Raw genomic sequence first — 25,877 nt, 5'->3', positions numbered from 1 at the left:
TTTTATTAGATCTTGAAGTACTGCATGTAAAAATTTTAACATTTTCAACAGGTGTAGATTATATTTTAAAAAATAACATAAAATACTTCCAATGTGAGTTTCATATAAATATAATCTACACTTGTTGAAAATGTTAAAATTTTTACATGCAGTACTTCAAGATCTAATAAAATTGGTAATTTGTTTATATACAGAAGGCTGTGGATTGCTGTGTTATAAAGGTTAAATTACGTGTTTGTATTGGTAGCACTGTCAGAAATAGTATCATATCGTTTCATAGCATAAACACGTGTTGTATGTCAAACTGCTAACATTTTTCTGAGGAAGAGAGATGAATGGATTGGTAAATCTCTCAAAAAGTAAAGTATGACACCAAAACAAAGTGTTTTTAAGAAACATAGGTTTCATGGTAATAGACTTTCAAATAAAATGAAACATTGTGTTCAACATGTGGCGTGTCAAGTTACAGACACTGAAATGCAGGCAAACTCGTCAGTATCTAGAGAAACACCCATTAGTGCTTCGAAGATTAAAATAAAATGTTGTGATACACAGTTTTCTCAAAATGAAAGTGATGTAAATCATAGGTTAGCTTATATTCTATAGATTTACACATCCTAAAAAGGGTGTTAGGTGAATGTATGTGTTATATGTGGAGGGCCAGTTAGTTTACATGAAGATAGTGAGGTATCAAATGGACTAGCCAGAAAACTTATCATTAATTCTGCCAGTTGTAAATATACTCATTCACTTTGGAATTCTGAGAAGTGTAAAGATAATTGTTTTGAAGAAACTGTTAGGTGGTTTTTTATGGATTGAGAGCTATTGGCATAGGACACACTGCCACGACGAATATGACACGCCCCCCTTGTAAAATCAACAAGTATGCGGGATTTATTGGAGCTGCTGTGGAATCTACTGCATGTTAGTCAATGAAGGGTGCTGTAGATGAAGCTGTTGAAATAAATGATGCTATGACTGACATACCAGTAGCTTTTGATGGCAGAAGCGTGGCTACAGTTCTAAGAATTCTGTTGCTACAGTGACCAGTGTGGAGACTGGAAAGGTAACAGGTTTCCAGATTTTAACTAAACATAGTTATAAGTGTAAATCAGGGAATGAAGAAGGGCATATCTGTGACAGACATTATGAAGGAACAAGTGGTGGTATGGAGGCCTCTGCAGCTATTGAAAGTTTTTAACGATCTGTGAATGAAAGGAGAGTGTATTACACTAAGTTCTTATGTGATGGAGACTCAAAAGCACATAACAGTGCAGTAGCTGCTCAGCCTTATGGTGAGAAGATTATCACAAAACTAGAATGTATTGGTCATGTCCAGAAGAGGTTGGGAACCAGGTTGAGGAAGTTGAAACAAAGTTTGAGAGACAAGAAAATTTCTGATGCTAAAACCATAAGAGGCAGGCCGACAGACAAAATGATTGATGAACTACAGCATTATTATGGGATGGCCATTAGAAATAATACTGAGGATTTGTTGAAAATGAAGCAGGCAGTATGGGCTACCATCTTCCACAGACAGCCAACTGATGAAAAACCTTTGCCATCCTGGTGGAATTACGGCAATGCCCAGTCTCAAACAGTTCATACAGCCATAAACATTCCATCCCAGCAATAGTCATGGATGTCATAAAACCTATTTTCAGAGACCTGGGAAATCCTTAATTACTGAAAAAGTGTCTGCATGGTCAGACCAAAAATCCCAATGAGTCGTTCAATAATCTTCTAAGGATTCGCTTACCAAAAAATGTTTTTGTTGGAATGAAGACACTGAAGTTGGGGATTAGTGATGCTGTTATTGCTTTTAATTATGGCAACATTGGTAGGATGAAAGTGCTACAGCATATGCGAATTGACCCTGGAGCAAAATGCATCAGAGAACTTTAACAGATGGACAAGGTTTGCATTGATAAAATAGAGTATGCAGCACAGTTGGCCACTAAGGGGTCCTGAAAGAAGAAAAAACTTGGAAAAAGATCAAGAGGATGATATACAGTATGGTGCAGGATGCCTCTGAGTCACTAAAAATAAAAAAAGTGAGTTACAGTCTTTTGAAATTTTTGAAGCTGTTCCTGAAAATTTACATTTTCTGTTGCATGTTTCCCTAAAGGTCAGAAACCACTTTGAGTAGAGTATTCAAATTTTCGGGGAGTAATTACATACATATCCTGAGTCTACTGAACTAAAAGAAGAACATAATGTTATATAATTAAAATTATTTAGGATAACGTACAAAAAAATTACACAAAATTTTAACCGTGCAATTAAAAAATTGCTTTTATGAAAGCGGAGGCTGAAATGCAATTATTGTAGTTCAGTAGACTCAGAACATACAGTTTAATGTCTTGTAAAAGTTTCATGTCAGTGGCTACAGTGGTTCCTGAAGTACAGGGAAACCAAGTCACTAAATTTAACATTGTCGGGATAGGGCGCTCCAACTCCCCTTATGCTCTACTTACTCCTCTCTGCTCCATGAGAAAGCCCCTTGATTTGGGACTAGGAACACCTGCCCTGCTACGATGCCTCACATTTCCCTTGAGAACAAGCAGAGAGTGGAACCAAAGACTTCTAACTTTTGGAAGGAAACACTTGTCAATTTCCTCGGTCTAATATAAGAAGCATATTCATAACATATTGCAGGTGGAACAGTGACCGATACAGTAGCTCCCTGAAAAGGTATATGTGTGGGTCTACAGTTGCAATTTAAATAAATTGTCACTGTAGACACAAACAGATATTTTTCAGTAATGTATGAACTAACCCTCTCATAAGCACCAAGCAGGCACTGTTCATTCTTGTGGTAATTACATTACTTCTGCAGATAATTCCTTAACAAATATTAACATCTGCTATGCAACTGACATGTTTTATATGTTACATTTAGTCAAGTATTGTCTCAAAAAACAGTTATATCTTAAATACCATCCAGAAAATGTTTGGTGACTGAACGATGTTCGACGGACTTCCAGGCCCGGAGCTGAATTATCTTACTATATTCACTAGATAGTTACAGTAGTTACATTTAACTTGGATGAATGATTTGGACAATCCATGTGTAATAAGCAACAGAAAGTTGGAAAATTGTATTTTCAAGTCCAACAAGGTAATTTTACAAGTGAATTAAAAGTCCTACCTTTGCCTCTACTACAGTAATGACAGAATATAGAAATTTGAGATCCCTCACAAACTGTGAATAGTTTAATTTTAAGTGGCTTTTAGAGTACACATTTTCTGCCACTGCATGTGGTTTCCACAGTAGCCTTTCTTGCTTGGGACTTTGTCATTTGTAACTTACGAAGACTCCCTGCGGATCCTCACATTTTGCAATCAATGCTGTAGTGTTGTCCCTTCATTTGTCTGTTTTGCGGATAGTGACAATAACATCAATCTAAATCAAAATATTTTCTAAGTTTATTATTAAAAAAAAAAATGCAAATAACTGCGGCAGTTCTTGATGTGTAACCTTTAATTTGCAGTCAGTGTGTCTGAATATTATTAGTAACTATGCTTTAGCCCCTAAACCTAGATACAGAAATGCGAATAAGACTCAGTGAGATATGCTTTCATTTTTCTGACCCTATGCAGCTGCATTGAGACAGAATGTGTAGTCACTTCGCAGCTGATTCAAGGAATACAATGGCTAGCATTCTTTCTGCTAGTAGTACAAAGGAATCTTCCAACAATGTGGTATATGAAACTTCCTGACACATTAAAACTGTGTGCTGGACCGAGACTCGAACTCGGGACCTTTGCCTTTCATGGGCAAGTGCTCTACCAACTGAGCTACCCAAGCACGACTCACACCCCGTCCTCACAGCCTCACTTCTACCAGTACCTCGTCTCCTACCTTCCAAACTTTACAGAAGCTCTCCTGCAAACCTTGCAGAACTAGCACTCCTAAAAGAAAGAATATTGCAAAGACATGGTTTAGCCACAGCCTGGGAGATGTTTCCAGAATGAGATTTTCACTCTGCAGTGGAGTGTGCACTGATACGAAATTTCCTGGCAGATTAAAACTGTGTGCCCGACCGAGACTCGAACTCGGGACCTTTGCCTTTCACGGGCAAGTGCTCTACCAACTGAGCTACCCAAGCACGACTCATGCCCCGTCCTCACAGTCTTACTTCTACCAGTACCTCGTCTCCTACCTTCCAAACTTTACAGAAGCTCTCCTGCGAACCTTGCAGAACTAGCACTCCTGAAAGAAAGGATACTGCGGAGACATGGCTTAGCCACAGCCTGGGGGATGTTTCCAGAATGAGGTTTTCACTCTGCAGCGGAGTGTGCGCTGATACGAAACTTTGTGGCAGATTAAAACTGTGTGCCGGACCGAGACTCGAATGCGGTATATGTTTGGCAATGCTGCAAACGAACATTTACTTCCTGGCTGGCACAGAATCATATTACTAAATTCACTTGATCTTCTTGTACACCTTCATTGAATAACCTGAGTGATTTGCACATAATGTGTGAAACAATGTTATTAATTTATGGTTTTGAGTCCAGGAAGGTCATTCTATGTGGAACTTGTATCTAATCTCATATTCTACATTGAAATTTAGCTATCGTAGTCCCTACTGGTGCAATAAAGGAGAAACTAATACTACAGCTCTTCACCAGCTGCGAGATAATGTGATTGCCAATTAAGCACAGGCTGCGTAGGCTTGCGTTTCCAATCTCACCGACGGCAATATTTTTATGACATTTGTGACAGACCTACACGCAGCCAAATCCAAAATCAACAAGGAAATCTTATTTATTTGCTTATGGACTGCCATGTTTCTATAGAACTTGACAGCAACATGGGATAGCAAGTAAACATAGACCGTTTCAAAGACCATGGTGAATATTATCTTCATAAGTCATGCCGATATAGGCTCATTCATGTTACAGATTCCTTGAGTTGTATTACAGTAGACTTTTGGTATATGGTTTTCATGATAAGAACCATTATGTTTTTATTTGTACAGTGCGTAATCTAATAGCATTTTCCAACAGACTGTTCTCCAACATTAACATTATCTAAAACATGCTGACAATGCTGAGGTAGTTTACTGATTCCAAACCTGTAGAATTGTGCAGGATTATCACTAAAAATGTCATCAAACCAGGTTTGAAGTGCATTTTTGCCCAGAAAGGTATTTTCTAGGTGGTTTTTTGATAAGGAATGGGCCTTTTAAACATTTGAGAGTATAAGATCACAAGAAAAAGTGTGTGAAGGATGACTTTTCAAAAAATACCTGGACAGCTTTGTTTGTGATATCAGCAGAATACATTATCTTGTAGTAGCAACACATGATGCAGTTTTTATTTCACTGTAACAAAATGATGTGTTAGTTGTTGGCACCAAATACCAGCTACAATAGGCACAACCCTGAGGAGAGGTTCGAAATGCACAACACTCTTTTTCAGCCAGTGGATGCAAAACATTATGTTCAGACTGACATTTGCTTGAGTGTATGCCATTTGTTAGGGTTCGGCCATTGATTTAAGGGGTTCATAACACATCACCAGTACAAATATTGCATAGGAATTTTCACTGAGCGAACTGATGATGATCAAGTAAAAATGCAGCAATAGTCATCATGTTGAATTTTGTTGCTTTGAGCTGGAGCATCCAGTATCCCTACTCCAGCCTTCTGAACCTTGGCTATTGAATGCAAGTATTGCACAATGTTTAAATTGTGACAGTTCACCACATATATCTGTCATCAAGACTTCCTGAATGTTGAAAGTAATTCACGTCAGAACGATATCTCTTGAAATAAGAAAACCCTTTTCTGAAGTTTATTTTCCAAAAGCACTCACCCCAAACACAATAGAAAGATTTCAAGCTGCCTCTGCTGCCTTCACCCATCTGTTAAACCCATAGCAAATAGTACATCTCAAATGTTAGCTCTTTTCGCACTTGCAACTCTACTGTACAATTGTTGAACAACATTCATAGGTTTCAAGCATGCAAAAACCCATACTGACTGTAAGCTAAATACTAGAACTGCAAATAAGAAAATGACAGGTGATAACACACTCAAAGCGCCACATCACACTTGGCTAATCTGTTGGCGCCTCGTGTTAAGCAGTGTATGGTGTATGGCACAGAGCTGTTGGCTGCTGCAGGGTGAGGAAACTCTTGAGCAAGAACTGTTCTGATCTTGATGCAGCCACGAGCTTTTTGGTAGAATAGTTTCTTGAAATGTTTGCTACTGCTTATGTATTAGAGAGTGAAGTGAGTTATCTTTAGAGGTTCCACCTGACAGAACTTTAGTGGACATCCAAAATAAGACTTAAAAAATTAGGCATTGAGGGAGTTCGAACTCACAACTTCGTATCCACATTGTAGGACGTTTACCACTAGACCATGAACAGATACAACTCTGCAGTGGCTCATGAATAATGACAGCATTTCCTCCACACACTTCCGAATCCTGGAGTTTTGCCAGATTGTACGTACGGCCAGACTCAGGATGCCGGTTATATTGGCCACCTCACGTGAACGATACTGACTTAGTCTCTACAGCAGTGGCCGACGGCCAGGTTTTATGTCTAAGTCTGTACATTACAGCAAAGGGAGTCAGAGGAAGATGCTGCTATCACACAAAAAAGTAAACCTTTGGCAAAATTAATTTATTCGCTTCCTCTTTCCTTCAATATCCTTCTTGTTAAGCTTTATAATAAAATGCAGATATCAGTTGTGTTGATCATTTATGTCCAAAATGCAGTAAGTTAACATTACATAAAATGACCACTGAGCTGCTGAATCTAGATTTCCTTATGTGAACTCAATGTGACATAACAGTGCTCACCGTAAACAGCTGCAGAGCGTGCACATCTGACGGTGAGAAAATGTTCCGTAACTGACACGAAATAATTGTTGGAGGCCAAAATCGAGAACAAAGAAAGAAAATGCATGCAAACCCACTTCAGTCATACCCTCTAGATCTCAACAAACACATTATATGATCATATTTTCAGAGGAAGTTTATTACTGGCCATGCTGTAAAACTATAATTTTAATTTTGACATCAAAACAACATTTTTTGTAATTTGAAATAATTGCAAACACAATAACATGAGAGTTTTCAATGTGCTATTGATATCCAATGGTCTTACAATTAGAAAGGGCTCAAATTATGATAAATTTTTCTTTACGTTTGCATGTTATATTACAGTGAACTGGTTTGTAAAGTGGTTCTTACCTCATATACTGCCTTGCCAAGCATTCTTCCCACAAACTCAAACAGTTGCAGGTGATTATCCTGCATGTAAGACGTAGGAGATGGATAGAGCCGCTCCTCACTCGTAACACGAAAAAGGTTGAGAGAGGGATCAAAGACGCGTTTAATGGTTTCCTCAAGAAATTCTGAAACAGAAATAAAATAACTGCACCCAAATTATAAAGTTACTGTAAATGTCAGGATGGAACAAGTGGAGCTATTTTTCTCTGATGAGTGGCCTACATAACAAATAAGATATTAAAATGCCATATCATAGCTCTCCCTGTACCGGAATATTGTTGTAACTGTTCAGTAATGGCGCAGAAATCTACATCATTATTCCCACTTTTAAAAAATTGCTGTGACAGAGTAATTGCATACAGCATGCAAACTGTGCCATGCTAAGTACCATCCGCTATGTGTTATATAGTAACTTGCATAGTCTGTACACAGATGTACCACACTGACCCGAAAATATGCCACACTTTTTTATCCAAATTTCACCATCAAAAAATTAGGGTCTGGTTCACATCTGCTACAGTCTTTTTACAAACAATTGCACAACAAAAATTAAGCTCATGTGCAACAATACAACTAGTATCTGTAGCCAAAACTACCAGTAATATTTCATTAGCTTATAATTCAGTTTCAGTCGGATACTGATTTGTGATGATACAAACAACTATTTAGAGAGAATAGCATCATCAAACCAAGGAATTCAGAATAGTTGTGATGTATGCTTCGAATGTACACTTGTGCATTATACTAAAACCACAAACGACAGAGAGGCTAGAAGAGAATATAGACTGGGTGAATCTAATGTGTGATGGTTGCTTCAGAAGAAAAACATGCAGAGGCAATTTCAATAAGAAAATCCATCAGGGAACTGAAATATGGCAAGTACCTGGAACTTGAAGCTAAGGCTTGTTCCTATGTGCAAGATAAAAGGAAAGATGGGATGCCTATCTCACAAGAAATTCTTCAACGGAACATCCCGGAAACTTCAAAAGATTTAAACGAACAACAAGAATTTCATGTGAGTATTGGTTGATGTTGTGAATTTATGCAGAGAAACTGCCTTACTCTCTTATGAAGTACAATACTAGCACAGTGATTGTCAGCAGATTTTGAGGAGAAGCTGGTCAACTTCCAGCATTACATCATCCAGGTATGAAAGAATCACGCATACCCTTTTTATCAGATTGGCTACACTGACGAAATGGCAGTAAATTTTGACATGCCGAGCAATATGACAGTAGAGATGAAATCGGCAAAAAGTATCTCATTATGAGGAATCGGGAATGAAAAAAGTTGAGTAACTGTGGTATTAGCTGCTAAAGCTGATGGGAGAAGGATGCCCCATTAATCATTCTAAAAAGAAACACCATGCCCAAAGAAGACTTTCCTACAGGCGTAGTGATTTGTTGCCAGGAAAAGGGCTGGTTGACAACACAGATATGGAGCACTGCCTGGTACGAGAGCCATGACATTTTTTGTTGCTTTTAAGTAAAAGATAAAATATCTGCACAAAATACAGATCTTGCCATAAAACCTGGAGGAATGAATTCAAAATTACAAGCACTAGATGTGGCCATAAACAAACTGTTCAAGGACAAGCTCTGAAAAATGTATTCAGATTGGCTCCTGGAAGAAGACCGTGTCCTTACACTGTCTGGTAAGATTAAGAAGCTACCATTCACCCTTTTGTGCACATGGATTCTTGTTTCATTGTCCTGAATATCATCAGGGTCCATCATCAAGGGGTTCAAGAAATGATATATATTGAACGTGCTGGATGCCAGTGAGGATGATGTACTGTGGGAAGAGAATGAAGAAAATGATAAGAGTGAGAGTGATAATGTGAATACCAGTACTTTTAGTGACGAGAGCAAATAAGACAAAATAAGTTGCCAATGAGTTGTATCAGTTGTTAGAACAAATGTTTATGGTACATAACAATGTCTTACAAGTAAATATAAAATACATTTTTGGTAATTTTTCTCCTCTCAATCAGTGTGTGATATATTTTCATGCAAATTCTCTCTCTCTCTCTCTCTCTCTCTCTCTCTCTCTCTCTCTCTCTCTCTCTCCCCCCCCCCTTTTTTTTCTGAAAAATCCCTGAAATTTAGGGGTAAGTCTCATATGCAGTGGTGGCTTATTTTTGGGCCAACATAGTGGATGTAAATTGGGGTCATGTCAAGATCTTATGGGAGATGGGTCACCTCCGTATTCCTCCAATTTGAATGTTAAGCCTCCAACCTGCATGTTATGGGGCAGTCAAATGAAAATGACACAGACAGGAAAAAATTAAAGTAAGCTTTTTATTACTTAAAAAATAATTGTCGTAATTGTTAATAAATTTGTTCCAGTGTGATATAAGATTGTCAACGCCTTCATGGAAAAATATTTGCAGTTTTCTTTGGAACCAAGATTGTACTGAGGTGTGCTGCACCTCTTCCTAAACAGCAAATCAATGGCCAAGAATGTCTTTCTTCAGAGCTTCAAATTATAGAAATCACATAGGGAGAGATTGGGACTTAATAGAAGATGTGCAAGGGCTTTCCAGCAAAACTTATGCAGTTTACTCAAAACAACCTTGGTAACATGTGGGTGGGCACTTCACAGATGAAGATGCATCCCATATCACTGTGATCCACAGAGCCAACTGTGCAAATGAATCTGCTTTCCCCAAGCTACATGCGAAGCATAGGAAATGCCGAGTGAATGACCAAAGCCAGAAAACTGCTATTCAGAAGTGAAGTAAGTCCAAGATGGGCAACGAGGGATGAAGTTTTTGTAGTATGTAACAGGTAAGTCGAGATGATGCTTTCATAGTAGAATATGAAAGAAGATTCCCAGAGGCAATTAGAAAGCAGAGATAGGCTCACATTGGTAGTCAAGGAATTTATCAGAAAATGAAGCATAAAATAAATGCCTGGACAGAGAGATCAGTTGGCAAATGTATTTGCAGAGGAGAACTTCTTGCCGGAATGACAGTAGTATTTGGCAGCTTTCATGTAACGCCTCTTATCTGGATTTGTGGGAAACACACTAGAGGCCAAATGGATTCTGTGAGGTTGAACTGTGTGTGAAGGCTATGTAAGATAGACAGGTTACACATAGAAACAGCGAAAGTTGTAGGATTCAGTTTTTTTATTTAACCCAGCATGCTAGAAATCCACGAGATGGATGGCTATGCAGACAAATATACTATAACCCACAATCAAACTATGATCGGACAAAGGACTGATACAAATGAAGGGGGAGTGTTTCTCTAGTCCCCACAAGGTGCCACTTAAGAGTGTTTACGTCATTCACAGATTTGACACAGTGGGCTGCCAGGTAAGATATATGGGAGGAGCAACTAAGTTTTCTATCAAGTGTTAACACTGAAGTTTTTCTGATTTATGCACACAGGAGAGCAGTGACCAAGATGCATGGATGGTGGATGGAATTATTTCCATGCCAGATAACCATACACGCCATCTTTTAGCCGAAATGTGGAAGCCACTGTTTATGCTCCATGAGCAGATGTGAGTGAGACAGCACTGAAATTAACAGGTCCACCAAGAGCTGCAATAGTAAATCATCACTGGAGAGAGAGCACAAGATGCCTGTTGGGAGAGGGTCCATAATGGGTCTGGCTGATATAGCAAATAAGTTTATGCTCAGTATGGAGCCTTAAAGTATCCTGTGCTCCTGAATAAAAAAGCTTGATGAAGGCGAAGCCACAAGTATATTACAAACATGTCCTTTTAAAAATTCCCTTACTAAGTGTGGCAGGCAAGCTCTGAAACTCCACCTGTGCACTGTATGGAGAATTCTTGTCTCCAAGCAAGTGTCGTGGACCATTTCCAGGTGGGAAGTGGGAAGGGGAAAGGGGAAAGGGGGGGGGGGGGGCAACAGTCTGGTGTTTCCATAGAAAGTTATCTACAATGTGGGTTAACAATTAACAAGGTAACAAAATGGGCAAATGTACGGCAATGCCTATGAAGGCCACACTGGACATTTCTCAGCAATTTCTGAGACAAGGGCTACCATAACAGCTGCCCAGTGATAATTTATTCCATCACTTCAGAGACACTACTGGCGGAAGAAGTGTAGCGGCAGCCGGAAGGAAGGTGTCTGTCTTTATCAGGCTGAGATACAGGCATTGCAGTGGCTTTGCGCCAATATGTGGCAAGTGAGCCATCCTTTCAGATACAATTGTACACATGGAGGAGAAAGAACTAATCATTGGGAAATTGGGGCTGCAACATATGAATGTGAGTGTTGTCGGGTTTTGGGGGGAGGCCGCTGGGAGGGGGACATTAAAAGAGCATGCTCTACCTGCCTCTCAGTAAAAACAATGGCTGCTACTTCAGAGCTTGGGTATTTTATGACTGTGGTGGTAAACTGGAGGTTACAGGTATGTGTGGTCACATATTTTGGCCGTGGTGTAGCAACAGTAACTGCCATGTAGTGGCATGGAAGGCTTTTGGATGGCATATACTTTCCAAGCAACAGTAAGAGAAAACTTCTTCCTCAATCACGTCTCCAGTACAAGGTGTGTTCAAACAAATAAAGGAAACTTTGTAATTCTAGTGTGTTTTATCAGTCTGATGAGTATTATTTTTTCATAGTGATGTTGGTAAACATGACTGAAAAGTCCGTTAAATTTCGGACATGCAGCCGCGCAAATAAAATTTCTTACACTGATATTTCGGCCATGTATTGTCGGGCCATCTTCAGAGTAATTGCAAGACCGATGACATGGTGCCGAGTGCAGCCTTATATGCTCCACCACGGCTGTAGATCTGCATCTTTATTGACTTCATCTAGTGACTCCCAAGAAACTTTTATTTGTGCATGTTTTTGTTATAAATACAACAATTTTAGAACACATTTTATATCCAAAGCATGTGAAAAAATTTCTTAGCATCTGTTCTGATTGTGATATAATGAACATTCTAAATAATTTCTTTCACTCTTTCCAAAATTTAATTTGTTCATAATCTGCTGGGTCCTCCAGGGCATACACCATCTTCAGCATCTTAACAGCTTTCCTTGAAATGATCATACCATTTGTAAATCCTTGTTTTACTCATAGAAGAATCACCAAAAGCAATACTTGATGTTTGTAAAAGTTCACTATGCTTTATTCCGTTCTTATAGTAAAATACAATACAAATTCTCTTACCCTATTCTATACAAAATACTGCTACCAAATGACTAAATACCGAGTATGGCTAATAATGTACAAATACTTTTTAGTCGTGTGCATTTTCAACTGTTTGTGGTGTAATGAATACCGTATTTACTCGAATCTAAGCCGCACTCGAATCTAAGCCGCACCTGAAAAATGAGACTCGAAATCAAGGAAAAAAATTTTTCCCAAATCTAAGCCGCATCTGAAATTTGAGACTCGAAATTCAAGAGGAGAGAAAAGTTTTAGGCCACACCACCAAATCGAAACAAAGTTGGTCCATTGTAATATGAGACACAATTTAGGTCAAATGAATGACGATACAGCTACAGTAGTTTTGTTCGAGTCGTAAGCTTAGCAGTGAAGCTTTACCAGGTAGCCATTGCTATGCGTCAGGCGCTCCGTCCGTATTTATACGGATACCCTTCCTTTTTCAAGTGCTTCGTCTGGTTTGAATTGATTGCTTATTTTTCGTTGATCTGATAAGTGCCGTTCTCTTTGTTATAGGTGTTTACGTCACTCTAAGCTGAAAATGCATTACTGTACTGTGTCCTGCATTGTTTGTCACATTCTGATAATGTGTGTTTACGACCTGTCGCCGCTCGCGGCATGGCTTGCTTTTGTGCACGCTACCGCCACTTACAATTAGAAAACAAAAGAGAGGAATCGTCTCATTAGCGAAACAATGGCAAGAGGCTGCTATTTGTTGTTACATACACTGCTGCTTTCTTCGAAAATCATCAACAAGAACCAAATAATAGACTGCGTATGATAGAAGATGTTTCTGAACGAGAGTTTAGCGAAAATTTTTCTCCGTTTGAAAATCTTTGCAGACGCCTCTTTAGTACATTACATTCTGCACAGAAATTAGAGTCATCTTAGATTTAAAAATATAGTCAATTGCCGTGCTTCATTTCTGATTGTACTACTATTAGGCATAAGAATAGTATGAATATAAACATGACATGATATGATATGATATATATTCTTCCGCGTTTGCTGTTTTCTCACTCTAGTTTCGTAGTTTACTAGGCAGACAGGATTTGAATGAGATAGCAGCAAACACGAAACAATACATGGCAAAATGTTTATATTCGTAATATTCTTATGGTGAAGAGAATACTGCATGTGATTCACAATACATAAAAGTTCCTATTAGCAAGCATCTCTTCTCACAGGTAGGAAAAAATTCAGAACGTAGAGTTGACCATATTGACAAACGTGCCAAACAGTCTTGCCAGTCGGATTTTCGTAGTACATTGAAATGCTGCTACATTTGAAATGAACAATACGGAATTTGTATTTATTTCTTTGGATAATGTATGAAAATGTAGTGGTCGAAACTCAGGGCGGAGAAAAAAGCTCAACTTCCACTTTTTTTTTTTAATTTATTTACTGACGCAGAGGTTTTGGCGCCAGTATTTATCTTTGTGCCTGCAAAGCATGCCTGTGTAGCGCTACATATATTTGACGGCAGAACTTTGTTGTGGCGGCACCTACCAACATTTTTCAGAACTTCCGCCTACTTTGCACTCGATTCTAAGCCGCAGGCGGTTTTTGGATTACAAAATCCGGAAAAAAAGTGCGGCTTAGATTCGAGTAAATACAGTAGTCCATTAAATTTTAGGCATGCAGCTGCGCAAATAAAATTTCTTGCAGTGATATTTCAGCTGCGTATCATCTGGCCATCTTCAGAGCAAGTTGTAAGACTGACGACACGGTGCCAAGTGCGGCCTTATATGCTCCACTGTGGCAGTACAAACCTGTGAGTTACAGACGCTGGTCAGAAGCAAAGAGATACATATCCTTACACATGCGCTGCCTGTGGCGAAGGCATATAGGTGCACCTGCCTTATGAAGCAATAAATTGTCCTTTACAGAGCCAAGTAAAGCTGCAATCTTTGTCGGAGACCGGAAGATCACCGTAACAGTGTTTCTCAAGAATGTGGCCTTTCTTCGAGGAGAGACCACCCACGTAAGGCAAAAATACACTTTATATGAAGGAATTACTACCTTCTTCCCTATCACATACCTGCATACCTGTAACTATGTTATCTGTCCTAAGTAAAGGGCTAAATTTTGCTCCTACTCCAAAGACTTTGCTGATATCATCTTTCATCGGTACTACTGAAGAAGCTGTCCGACCCCTATCAAAGAATTCAACTGAAGAAATCAGACGTGAAAGTTGCTGAGCAATTACAAAACATCGTCCACAAAGAAGTAATGTCCCCAAGGAAGGAAGATTTGCGATACAAAAGCTGCTTGAGGATACTGACACAGTCGCCCTGGGTGTTGACAAAGGTAATGCTACCATCCTTTTGCCTTAGGAAGTCTACTAGGAAAAGATATTTGGTTTACCTAGTTCTGGTGCATACCAGAAGACCAACAAAGATCCTACCAACAAGGTGACAACAAGTACTGCTGCTTTGCTGAATGCTTCATCACTACCAAAGGAAGTCACAAGAAGTTTAAAAGTGCAAGGTGCAGTGCCAGCGAGATTTTATGTGCTTCCTAAAGTTCACAAGATGGATAAGGGTGAGTGCCTAGAGGATCTGTCTATGAGCCCTATAACGAGCACTATTGGTTCACCAATGTATTTTTCTGCCAAATATTTATCTTCGTTATTAAAGCCATTAGTAGGAAAATGTAAACACCACATTCGTAATTCTATGGATCATATATTCAGTTTAATGGTGAATGTTATGAGCAGATTGATGGAGTTGCTACGGAAAGCCCCCTCTCCCCTCTGGTAGCTAATTTACTCATGGAAGACTTTGAGGAAAAGGCACTGGACTCAGCAAGTTTTAAACCAAAAGTCTTCTGGAGGTATGTAGATGATACATTTGTAGTATGGCCCCACAGGATGGATGAATTACATCAGATCAAGTCTGGTTTTGCCCCATGTGGTGCCCCATATTTGCAGTAGGATTTTGGAGCATATACTGTAGTCTAACATTATGAATCATCTTGAAGAAAATGACTTATTGATACATAACCAACACAGATTCAGAAAATATCACTTTTGTGCAACAAAGTTCTTGTGCAACACTCTTTATTCCCATGAAGTAATGAGTGCTGTCAACAAGGGATCTCAGATCGATTCCATATTCCTAGATTTCCAGATACCGTTCCTCACTAGCGACTATTAATTAAATTGCGTGCATATGGAGTATCATCTCAGTTGTGAGACTGGATTCGTGATTTCCTCTCAGAGAGGTCACAGTTTGTAGTGACAGACGGTAAACCATTGAGCAGAACGGAAGGGATATCTGGCGTTCCGCGGGGTAGTGTCGTAGGCCCTCTGCTATTCCTGATTTACATAAATGATCTAGGTGTTAATCTGAGCAGCCCCCTTAGACTGTTTGCAGATGACATTGTAATTTACCACCCAGTAAAATCATCAGACGATCAATTCCAATTACAACATGATCTAAAGAGACTTTCTGTATGGTGTGAAAAGTGGCAATTGGCACTAAACAAAGAAAAGTGCAAGGTCAACCACATGGGTAATGAAAGAAATCCAATAAATTTTGTTTATACGATAAATTGCACAAGTCTAAGGGCTCTCAATTCGACTAAATACCTAGGAATTACAATTATGAGCAACTTAACTTGGAAAGACCACATAGATAATATTGTGGGGAAGGCGAAACTAAGACTGCACTTTCTTGGCAGAACACTTGGAAGATGCGACAAACCCACTAAAGAGACAGCCTACATTACACTTGTCCGCCCTGATGGAATATTGCTGCGTGGGTGTGGGATCCTTACCGGGTAGGATTGATGGAGGACATCGAAAGAGTGCAAAGAATGGCAGCTCGTTCTGCGTAATTGTGCAACAGAGGTGAGAGAGTCACTGATATGATATGTGAGTTGGGGTGGCAGTCACTGAAACAAAGGCAGTTTTCTTTGCGGTGCGATCTGTTTACAAAATTTCAATCGCCTTCTTGCTTTTCTGAATATGAAAATATTTTGCTGACACCCACCTACGTAGGGAGAAATGATCATCATAATAAAATAAGAGAAATCAGAGCTCGAAAGGAAAGATTTACGTGTTCCTTTTTCCCACGCAAAATTTGAGAGTGGAATGGTAGAGAAGTAGTATGAAAATGGTTCAAGGAACCCTCTGCCAGGCACTTAAGTGTGAATTGCAGAGTAAATATATGGATGCAGATGTAGATGTAGATGTAGATGCATATGGGTGCTCTTTCCTCGAAGATAGGCCATATTCTCAAGAACCACTGTGTTGACGTGATCTTCCGGCCTCCCATGAAGATTGCAGCTTTACTCTGCTCTGTAAAGAATGATTTATTGCTTTGTAAAGTGGACGTGTATCAGATACCTTGCGGAAATTGTCAAAAATCATACATAGGCCAACCAACACGCACAGTTTATGAGAGGTGTGTGGAACAGTGAAGATACACACGCTTATCACAGCCAGACAAGTCAGCTTTGGCTGAATATTCTATTGATACAGAGCATTCCATGAGCTACAGTGATGTGAAGATTCTAATGTTGTAACCGCAACAGGGACTGTCGCGGGGTTGCCGCTAATGGAAACGTGGCAGGACTGACATGAACGGCCCACAAACAAACAACATGGATGAACAGGGATGGTAGGGCAAGCACAACGACAGACAACCGAGCAAGACGCCAAGATAAACAACAACGTATTAAGCAAAGGGGTCACAAGAGACAACCTCACGAAATCAAAACAACGCCCACTCGTAAACGGGAAGTAAGCACACGCTATGTAAACACGATGTCTAAGTGAGATGTCAACTGAATCAACATGAATACCAGACTGCCTTGCTGAATGAGATGCTGCCGACTAAATACATGACAGGGTATGCCGTTATTGGCCACCGGGACCATGTGCTCCACAGTAGCGCCCTCATGTTAAGAGTCGAGCCCAGCAGCACGCACAGGCAAGGCTTACGGCGTGACTGCTGCAGCGACCTCTAGTGGTCATCGAGTTCCGTGCCATCTGGCGCGAATTGGAAACCTGCAGCACTCCACCTTTTCCTTTTGTGATTCTATCTTCAAGAAAGCTATACAGATTAGATTAGATAATAATTTAATAAATAGAGATAATGGTTTTAATTCAGACAAAGCGTGGAATCTGGCTCTTGGGATAATTAAACAGCAGAGAAGTCGTCATGGTGCCATCGCCGCCACACATACATTGATAAGCGAATCGAATGTCTGTATACCTTCGCCACAGGTGGCACATTTGTATCTCTTTGCTGCTGACTAATGTCTGTAACTCACAGGCGCATACCACCGCAGATGAGCATATAAGGCTGAGCTTGGCACCATGTCGTCAGTCTTACAAATTACTCTGAAGATAGTCGGATGATATGCAGACGAAATATCTGTGCAAGAAATTTTATTTGCACGCCTGCATGCCCAAAATTCAAAGGACAATTCATTACGCAACAAAAAGTTAAAAATGCACATGACTGAAAAGTACCTGTACAGTATTAGACATATTGGGTATTAAGTCTTTTGTCAGCAGAATTTTGGATAGAAATGGATAAGAGAATTTGTACTGTATTTTACTATAAGAACGGAATAAAGTATAGTGAACTTTTACAAACATCAAGTATTGCTCTTGGTGATTCTTCTATGAGTGAAAAAGGATTTACAAATGCTATTATCATTTCAAAGAAGGCTGTTAAGATGTTGAAGATGGTGTATGCCCTGGAGGACCCAGCACATCATCAACAAATGAAATTGTGGAAAGAATGAAAGAAATTATTAGGAATGGTCACTATATCACAATCAGAACAGACGCTAAGAACTTTTTGGGTAAAATGTGTTCCAAAATTGTTGAATTTCTAACAAAAACATAGACAAATAAAAGTTCCTTGGGAGTCACTAGACGAAGTCAATAAAGATGCACAGCTAATGAAATAACAATACCAGAGAAGGAAAGTTGCTACTCACCATATAGCAGAGATGCTGAGTCGTGATAGGCACAATAAAAAGATTCACACAATGGCATGACAACCAACAAGTTGTCTGTTCGCATGAACGGCCACCGACAAACTGTGGCCAACAAACATGTGGACCACCCTGTTGCTGTACACGCTGCCAAACATGATATCCCTCATCTCAATGACTGCTTCACAGCCTGTGCCATATGGATCCTTCCCACCAACACCAGCTTTTCTGAATTGCGCAGGTGGCAGCTTTCCCTGCAATACATTCTATGTTCCTGTAACACTCCTGGCCTCAACCTTTGTTAGTCACTGTCCTCACCCACCCAGTCCCCTCCATGTTCTCATTCCAGCACTACACAGCCGTCATTTCACCACCGCACCCAGTCTTTTAATTTCTTTCTATTTCTCTCCTTTCCGCTACCAACCCCCCCCCCCCCCCGCCCCCTCCACACCTTCTATCCTGCCCTCCATCTAAACTGCAGCACTTCACTGTCTGCCACTCCCACCATACAATCCCTCCCCCTCTCCGTCCCAGCCTCCTCCTTACCCCCACCCAGTTGCCACTCCCATCATGCGCTGGTGCTGTTGTTCGCAGTGTAGTTTCAGCTCTCTGAGACAGCAGATGTGTGTGCATATTGCTTGTGTGACTGTGTGTGTGCGTGTGTGTGCGTGTGTTTATGTGTGTGTACTGCTGACAAAGGCCTTAATGGCCGAAAGCTATGACTGTGTGCATCTTTTTATTGTGCTTATCACGACTCAGCATCTCCGCTATATGGTGAGTAGCAACTTTCCTTCTCTGGTATTGTTACATTCCATCCTCGATTTTCCATTGTTTGATTTTTGCCTGAGCGCTAATGAAATGTGTCATAATAATTAGTAAAACATGAGTGTAAAGATGTCATTCAAACTAAGGCTCAACTGTCCTAGTGGAAACATTCTTGATTGCAAAGGCCAAAAAGTGTAGTCAAATGACTGACTGACTGACTATTTTTTTCAATTTTAATGGCATAAAGTACCACAAATCCTTGCTACAAAGTTGAATGCTATCCATCATAGAACCACAGCATTAGAAGGAACAATATGGCTTCAGAAGTAACAGATAAAAATTAGACCTAATTTTTAGCACCTGCACGTTGATAGAAAAGTATTGGGAGAAAGGCAAGAACCTGGTCATTGTATTCCTGGATATAGAAAGAGCCTATGATAGTGTTATAAGAGATAAGATCTAGGAATACCTGAGGAAAAAGAACATGCCTGAAGGACTAATAAGAAAAATTCAGATGTTGTAAAAAGACTGTACTAACTGTGTACAAATTGGGGAAGGACGATGATCATGGTTTGAGACCAAGAGTGGAGTTAAGCAAGGAAGTGCACTGTCTCCACTACTATTCATCACTGTTATGGATACTATAATGAAGAACGCCAAGAAGAAGTCAGATGATTTGGGTATAAAATGTGTTCCAAAATTGTTGAATTTCTAACAAAAACACAGACAAATAAAAGTTCCTTGGAAGTCACTAGATGAAGTCAATAAAGATGCATTTGCCTTTGCTGATGACATCATGATGTGGGGTGAAACTGAAGAGGAAGTACAGATCAGACTCGATGAATGTAAATCTCAGAAATATAACCTCAACATCAGCAAGACTAAGACAGTGGTGATGGCAGTCAACGGAGATGGAGAACCAGCAAGTGTAAAACTAGGAGACCACCAGCTAGAGTGTGTGGACAGTTTTCCTTACCTTGAAAGTGTAATCTCCAGTGATAATTTGGTCAGAAATTAAATCACCAACGGAGTGCAAAAAGAATCTGAATTCTACCAACAAGTAAGATCACTCTTATGGGGTGACTTGATTCCAAAACTAGCCAAACTGATGATGTTTAGTAGCTATTTCATACCAATATGGACCTATGGTATTAAAACATGTACCCTCAGAAAAAGAGAATCAACTAGGCTGCAAGCATCAGAGATTAAATTTCTTAGATCCACCATCCAGAAGACCAAGATGGATAAGTTAAGGAATGAGGAGATGAGGAAAGAAGCCAGAATAAAGACAATCCTATTAGATCAATTGGGCATCTAGACTTCTACGGTATGGGCATGTGATGAGAATGGAGCCAACTACAGTCAAAATAAATTTGAATGACAGGTGGATGGGAAAAGACCTCAAGGAAGACCTTGAACCTGATGGATGGACTTGACTAAGACTGATGTAGTGACCTGAGGATGGACCGTGGATGATGTTCTCCATGAACACGTGTATTTGGACAGGATAAAGTGGAAGAGACTCATTACGTGTACCCGGGAAACTGGAACTGTCAAATGATGATGATGATGATGATGATGATGATGATGAAAGTTGAATGATCAATAAGCAGTATATTTACAAATTCAGTGCATATGTAGTCCAGGGGGGAATGTGAGTGAGTGCGCAGGGGGAGGAGGGAGGAGGGGGGAGGGGGGAGGGGGGGGGGGAGGACAGAAGAGGGAATAAAACCTGATTTCTGACAGAACCATTTATTGGTTTTGCAACATGACAATGCACCTGCTCATACTTCACTATGACTGCTCATGAATATTTGGCCAAAAATAATACTGTAATAATGCTCTAGCCTTCATACTTGCCCCATGTGTATCTCAAAAATAATGAAAACCTTAAAGGACCATCACAATAAATGCCCAGATTTGCTTACAGATGCATCACTGCAGGGGCTAAAGTTATTCCAAAGTTCAAGTTACACAAATGTTTCAGGGATTAGAAAAATCACTGGCATAAGTGTACAACTTCTTGTTGGGACTATTTTAAAGGGGGATAACACTGATGTAGACAAATAAGCAGATTTCACTCCAAAAACTTTCCATTAGTTTTTCAACAAACCTCGTATAGGTTGCTGCTCAAGTTAGACAAAGGACTTGCCGGATAAAGTATCATCGTCTACAGTACAATTAATGCAGTGTACACGTGTGTGTGGTGGCGCAGGGTGCTGCAACTTCCCCCAGTGTACCTCTGCCACACATTACACATTTGGCAGTATTTTTACAGGATGTGCGAGTGTACTGCTAGTGCTGCATTTCATTCAATATACAGGGCCTTACACTGACAATCTCACAGCTCATCTAGATCTCTGATAAGCACTCCACATGATCAAATGTAAGGAGAACTGAACTGGTAAGCACTAACTCGTTATCCCTCTTCTCCATGCCCTCTTCACTAATGCTGTCAAGCAGCTGGATGGTAATACCTCCACACTAGTGATGTAGTGTTTGTTGGACCTCCACGTAAATGGGTATCTGTGGCAATTAGCGAGGACACAAGTCCATTGGACATGCAGTTGTTTTCAGTCCTGGTTGAATAACAAACAGATTTAATTTAACAAAAACCTGCCATTTTCCTGTGTGTGACACTACTGTGCAATGAGTTGTAACTGGAAGATTTGTCAATTCCTTGGCTTCAGCCAATTTCTATTTGATTGGGCGATCGTTTTGGTGTACACGATGCAATTTTATCCACCCCACAATTCCCAGCATCTCCGATGCCAAACTCCTTTCTTCTAGAGATCCCCCACATGAGGATACTGAGCCACTTTAGATGATTTTTCATAGCTCTGGCCACACCTCCTGGATACCAGGTAGAGGGACCAATTGCTAATTTTGAAAGTGAAAGCTCAGGCAATCATCCCTCCACAGTCCCAACCTTTACTAATGGGTATGTGAGCCATACCTGTCAACGTAGGTGCTGGGAATTATGCTTTACACTGTCACCCTCAATGCGCCCGATGCAGGAGGAAGAGAGGTGAAAAGCAGAACCTCACACTCTGACACAGAGTGAGAAAATAAAAAGACAGTGAATGAGAAAAGAACAGATAGACATCCTGCACATAAAAATAGTATGTTGTAGAGTCAGAAGTGAGCAAGAAGGACCTAGAGTCAAAGATGAAGATAGAAGATGGGACCTGGCACGCGGAAGAGGGAGTGACACCAGTACAAGCTGGGGACGCAGTGGGCACCGACTACTTGCTCGCCAGAATGGCCCTTCTTATGGAAACGAAAGCAAGTGGCAACAAAGATCATTTTATGCACTCGAGGACTCACCTGAAAGTCTCATTCGGGACAGTGAAGAGAATGTTATGACATTTACCGAGGGACCAGGAGGCAACCGACTGAAGATCAACATAGTATTAATCTTAAAGCTGGTGACTTCAGCTACAAACAAAACATCACAACCAATGTTCTACTAGTGAGTAAGACATTTCATTAAACAATAAATTTAGTTCACAATTTTCTATCTTTTTAATAAATTAATTACTTTGTACAGTCTCCCATAAGTCCAACCCCTCGTCCAAGTTGTGGGAGATGGGCAACGGCACAAAGTAGGGGACTACCTATAGGGGCGATGTACAGCGGGGACTTCGTGTGCCCCAGGACCGCTACGGTAGTTGGGAAGGCCCTATGGGAACCCTGAAACGTGACGGCTAATGGGGCTCTGGTGAAGCTGCGATAGGCCTAGCAAGCCAGTAGTGGATAAATCAACTGCTTTTAAAAAGGGAACATGCCTCGGATCACGGAACGGATTTAAAGGAAACCGACCAAGCAATGGAAAAGGATTACGAGATGGTTTACGACTGGGCACCTTAAACGTAAGGACTCTAACTGGGAAGTTAGAAGAAATTGTAGAAATGATGGAAAGGAGGAAATTGGACATCTTGGGACTTGCTGAGACTAGGTGGAGAGTAGTTGGTGAAAAACGACTAAGTAAAGGATGTAAACTGTACTGGATAGGGAATGAGAGGGGAAGAAATGGAGTGGCAATAGTGGTCAGAGAGGGTCTGCAGGAGGAGGTGGAAGGTATCAATGATCGAATGATAAAAGCCAGAGTACGAGTGAAAGGAAAAAGCATTGAAATCATCCAAGCATATGCCCCACAGGTGGGGTGTACAAAAAAGGAGAAGGAGGAATTTGAAGATGACATGCAAAAGCAGCTAAATGGAGATAATCAGATTATAATAGGGGACCTCAATGCACATGTTGGCACAGACAGGAAAGGATTCGAGGAGATAATGGGACCAGAGGGCTGGGGGAACCGAAATAGAGAAGGAAAATTGTTGCTGGAATTCTGCAAGAGGAATGGGCTGGCGATCGCAAATTCCTGGTACAAGAAGAGAAGTAGCCACAAAATAACTTGGTACAGTGGAGACTGGTCCCAAACTTCAGTAGTAGACTATGTACTAGTGGATAGGCAGATGATGATCAGCCTCACAGATGTTAAGGTCATCCCATCTGAGGCCTTAGACAGTGACCATCGGCTGTTGGTAGCCACCCTGAGAGAGAAAAAAGATAGGAGGGCAACAGATATACAGGAGAAAAGGTTGAAGACATGGATGCTGAAAGAGGATGAACGGAGGACACAGTACCAGATACTGATCAGGAAGAAGCTGCCAAAGGAAGATCAGAGAACAGTGGAAGAAGAATGGGGAGATTTTAAGAGGGCTCTAGTTGAGGCAGCTGAGACTGTGTGTGGAAGAACTAGCACAAAAAGGAGAAGTAAGGAAACCCCATGGTGGAACAACATATGTCAAGAGGCAGTACTTCGAAAGAACAAAGCCTTCAGAGAATGGTTCCAGACCCGAACAGAGGAAGCTAGGGTAAAATATAAGGAAAGCAAGAAAGCGGCACAGACCATAGTAAGGGCGGAGAAGAAGAAGTGGATGGAAAAATGGACAAGAATGTTAGAAGAGGACAGTGAAGGGAACAAAAAAGTACTTTACACCATGGTAAGAAATAAGAGGAACGACAGAAGTGAGTGCCTGAGGATCATGGATAATAATGGAAGAGTTGTGGAGGAAATGCATGAGCTCAAAAAGATTTGGAAGGAGTACTTTGAAGATCTGTTGAATGCCGCCAAGCGGGTAACTAACAGCGATGGAGAGCCTAAGGCAGCAGACGATTATAATAGTGAGGAAATTGATGATCTAACTTGGAATGAAGTGGAAGAAGCCATAAAGAGGATGAAAGGGGGCAAGGCACCCGGTTGGGACGAAGTAACAGTGGATATGATACGAGCAGCAGGAGAAGTAGGAACCCAGTGGCTATACAGAGTGCTGAGGGTGGTGTGGAAGGAGAACAGAATTCCTGAGGATTGGAAGAAAGGAATTATAGTCCCGATCTTCAAGAAAGGGGATAAAAGGAGAGGTGAGAACTACAGAGGAATCACCCTGCTATGCCACTGTGGAAAAATCTATGAAAAGATCCTGGAGAAGAGAATAAGAAGCAGTATTGAAAGTAGACTGCAAGAGGAGCAGTACGGTTTCAGACCGGGAAGATCAACAACGGACCTCATATTTGCGGTAAGGCAACTGCAGGAAAGGCACTATGAATACGAGAAGGACTTAATCATGGCCTTTTTAGATATTAAGAAGGCGTATGACAGTATCTGTAGGGACAAGCTCTGGGATGTGCTGAACGCAAAAGGGATAGATGAAGAGATAACACGAAAAGTCAGAAAAATGTATGAGGGAAGTGAGAGTTGTGTGAAAGTGGGGAGGGAACGTACTGCATGGATCAAGCTGGAAAATGAGCTGCGACAGGGAAGTGCACTTTCGCCTTTATTGTTTATTATTGTTATGGATGAAATCCTACAGCAAGTATCAGATGCAATTGGAGATCATAAAATGAAAGCAGTGCTTTTTGCCGATGACCTGATGTTATGGGGAAATTGCGAGAAGGAGGTGCAAGAGCAGTTAGATGCATGGGAGGCAACGGCAGCACAATATGGAATGCATTTCTCTGCAAAGAAAAGTGAAATAATTGTCACAACAAGGAAGAAGAATAGGCCAAATGTGGATATAACTTGTGGAGGGGAAAAACTACAAGTGGTAGAGAACTTCAAGTACCTGGGAAGCATGATTGAAAGTAAGGGGGGAAACGCAATGGAAATAAATGAAAGGTGCAGAAAAGCAGGGCAGTTCTACAAATGCATTAGGGGGCTTATTTGGAGCAAGGAGGTGCCACAGAAATCCAAGGGAATTATATACCGAACCTACTTTGTCCCCATATTGGCATACGGAAGTGAGACATGGGTAATGCACAAAAGCGACAAAAGTAGAATACAGGCTAGTGAAATGAAGTTCCAGAGGAGCAGGTTGAGTGTAACAAGACGAGACAGATTGCGAAATGTGTATGTGAGGGAAAGACTAAAGGAGGAACCAGTACAGGACAGGATAGAAAAATCAAGACTGCAGTGGTATGGACACGTGAAGAGAATGGATGAGGGAAGAATTCCAAAGAGGATGTTTGATCTGCAACTGGAGGGGAAGAGGCCCAGAGGAAGACCAAGAGATAGATGGGTGAAGGGAGTGAAGGAATGTGTGACGAGAAGAGGAGAGAACTGGACGAAGGTGGAAGAGGGAGAATGGTGGAAAGACAGACAGAACACGGTGGAGAGGCTTGTGTTCCCGACAGACCCAGCCAGTGGCTGGAAACTGTCCAAGATGATGATGATGATGATGATGATGATG

At 40.6% G+C, this 25,877-nt stretch overlaps 1 protein-coding gene and 1 non-coding gene across 2 annotated transcripts in view; both read right to left on the bottom strand.

Moving 5' to 3' along the window:
* The window catches only part of LOC124545912 (ubiquitin-protein ligase E3B), a 273,159-nt gene that overhangs the window by 93,692 nt on the left and 153,590 nt on the right, over positions 1 to 25,877 (bottom strand). The window contains exon 12 of the mRNA XM_047124876.1: positions 7,215 to 7,378. Coding sequence (XP_046980832.1) covers positions 7,215 to 7,378 — 164 coding nt within the window. The remainder of the gene's footprint in view (positions 1 to 7,214; positions 7,379 to 25,877) is intronic.
* Trnas-uga lies at positions 3,738 to 3,812 on the bottom strand. The gene has a single exon. It is a non-coding gene; the product is annotated as a tRNA-Ser (tRNA).

The sequence above is a fragment of the Schistocerca americana genome, chromosome 1 (genome assembly GCF_021461395.2).
Source record: "Schistocerca americana isolate TAMUIC-IGC-003095 chromosome 1, iqSchAmer2.1, whole genome shotgun sequence".
Taxonomy (NCBI): Eukaryota; Metazoa; Arthropoda; class Insecta; order Orthoptera; family Acrididae; genus Schistocerca; species Schistocerca americana.
This window is presented reverse-complemented; position numbering and strand designations above follow the sequence as displayed.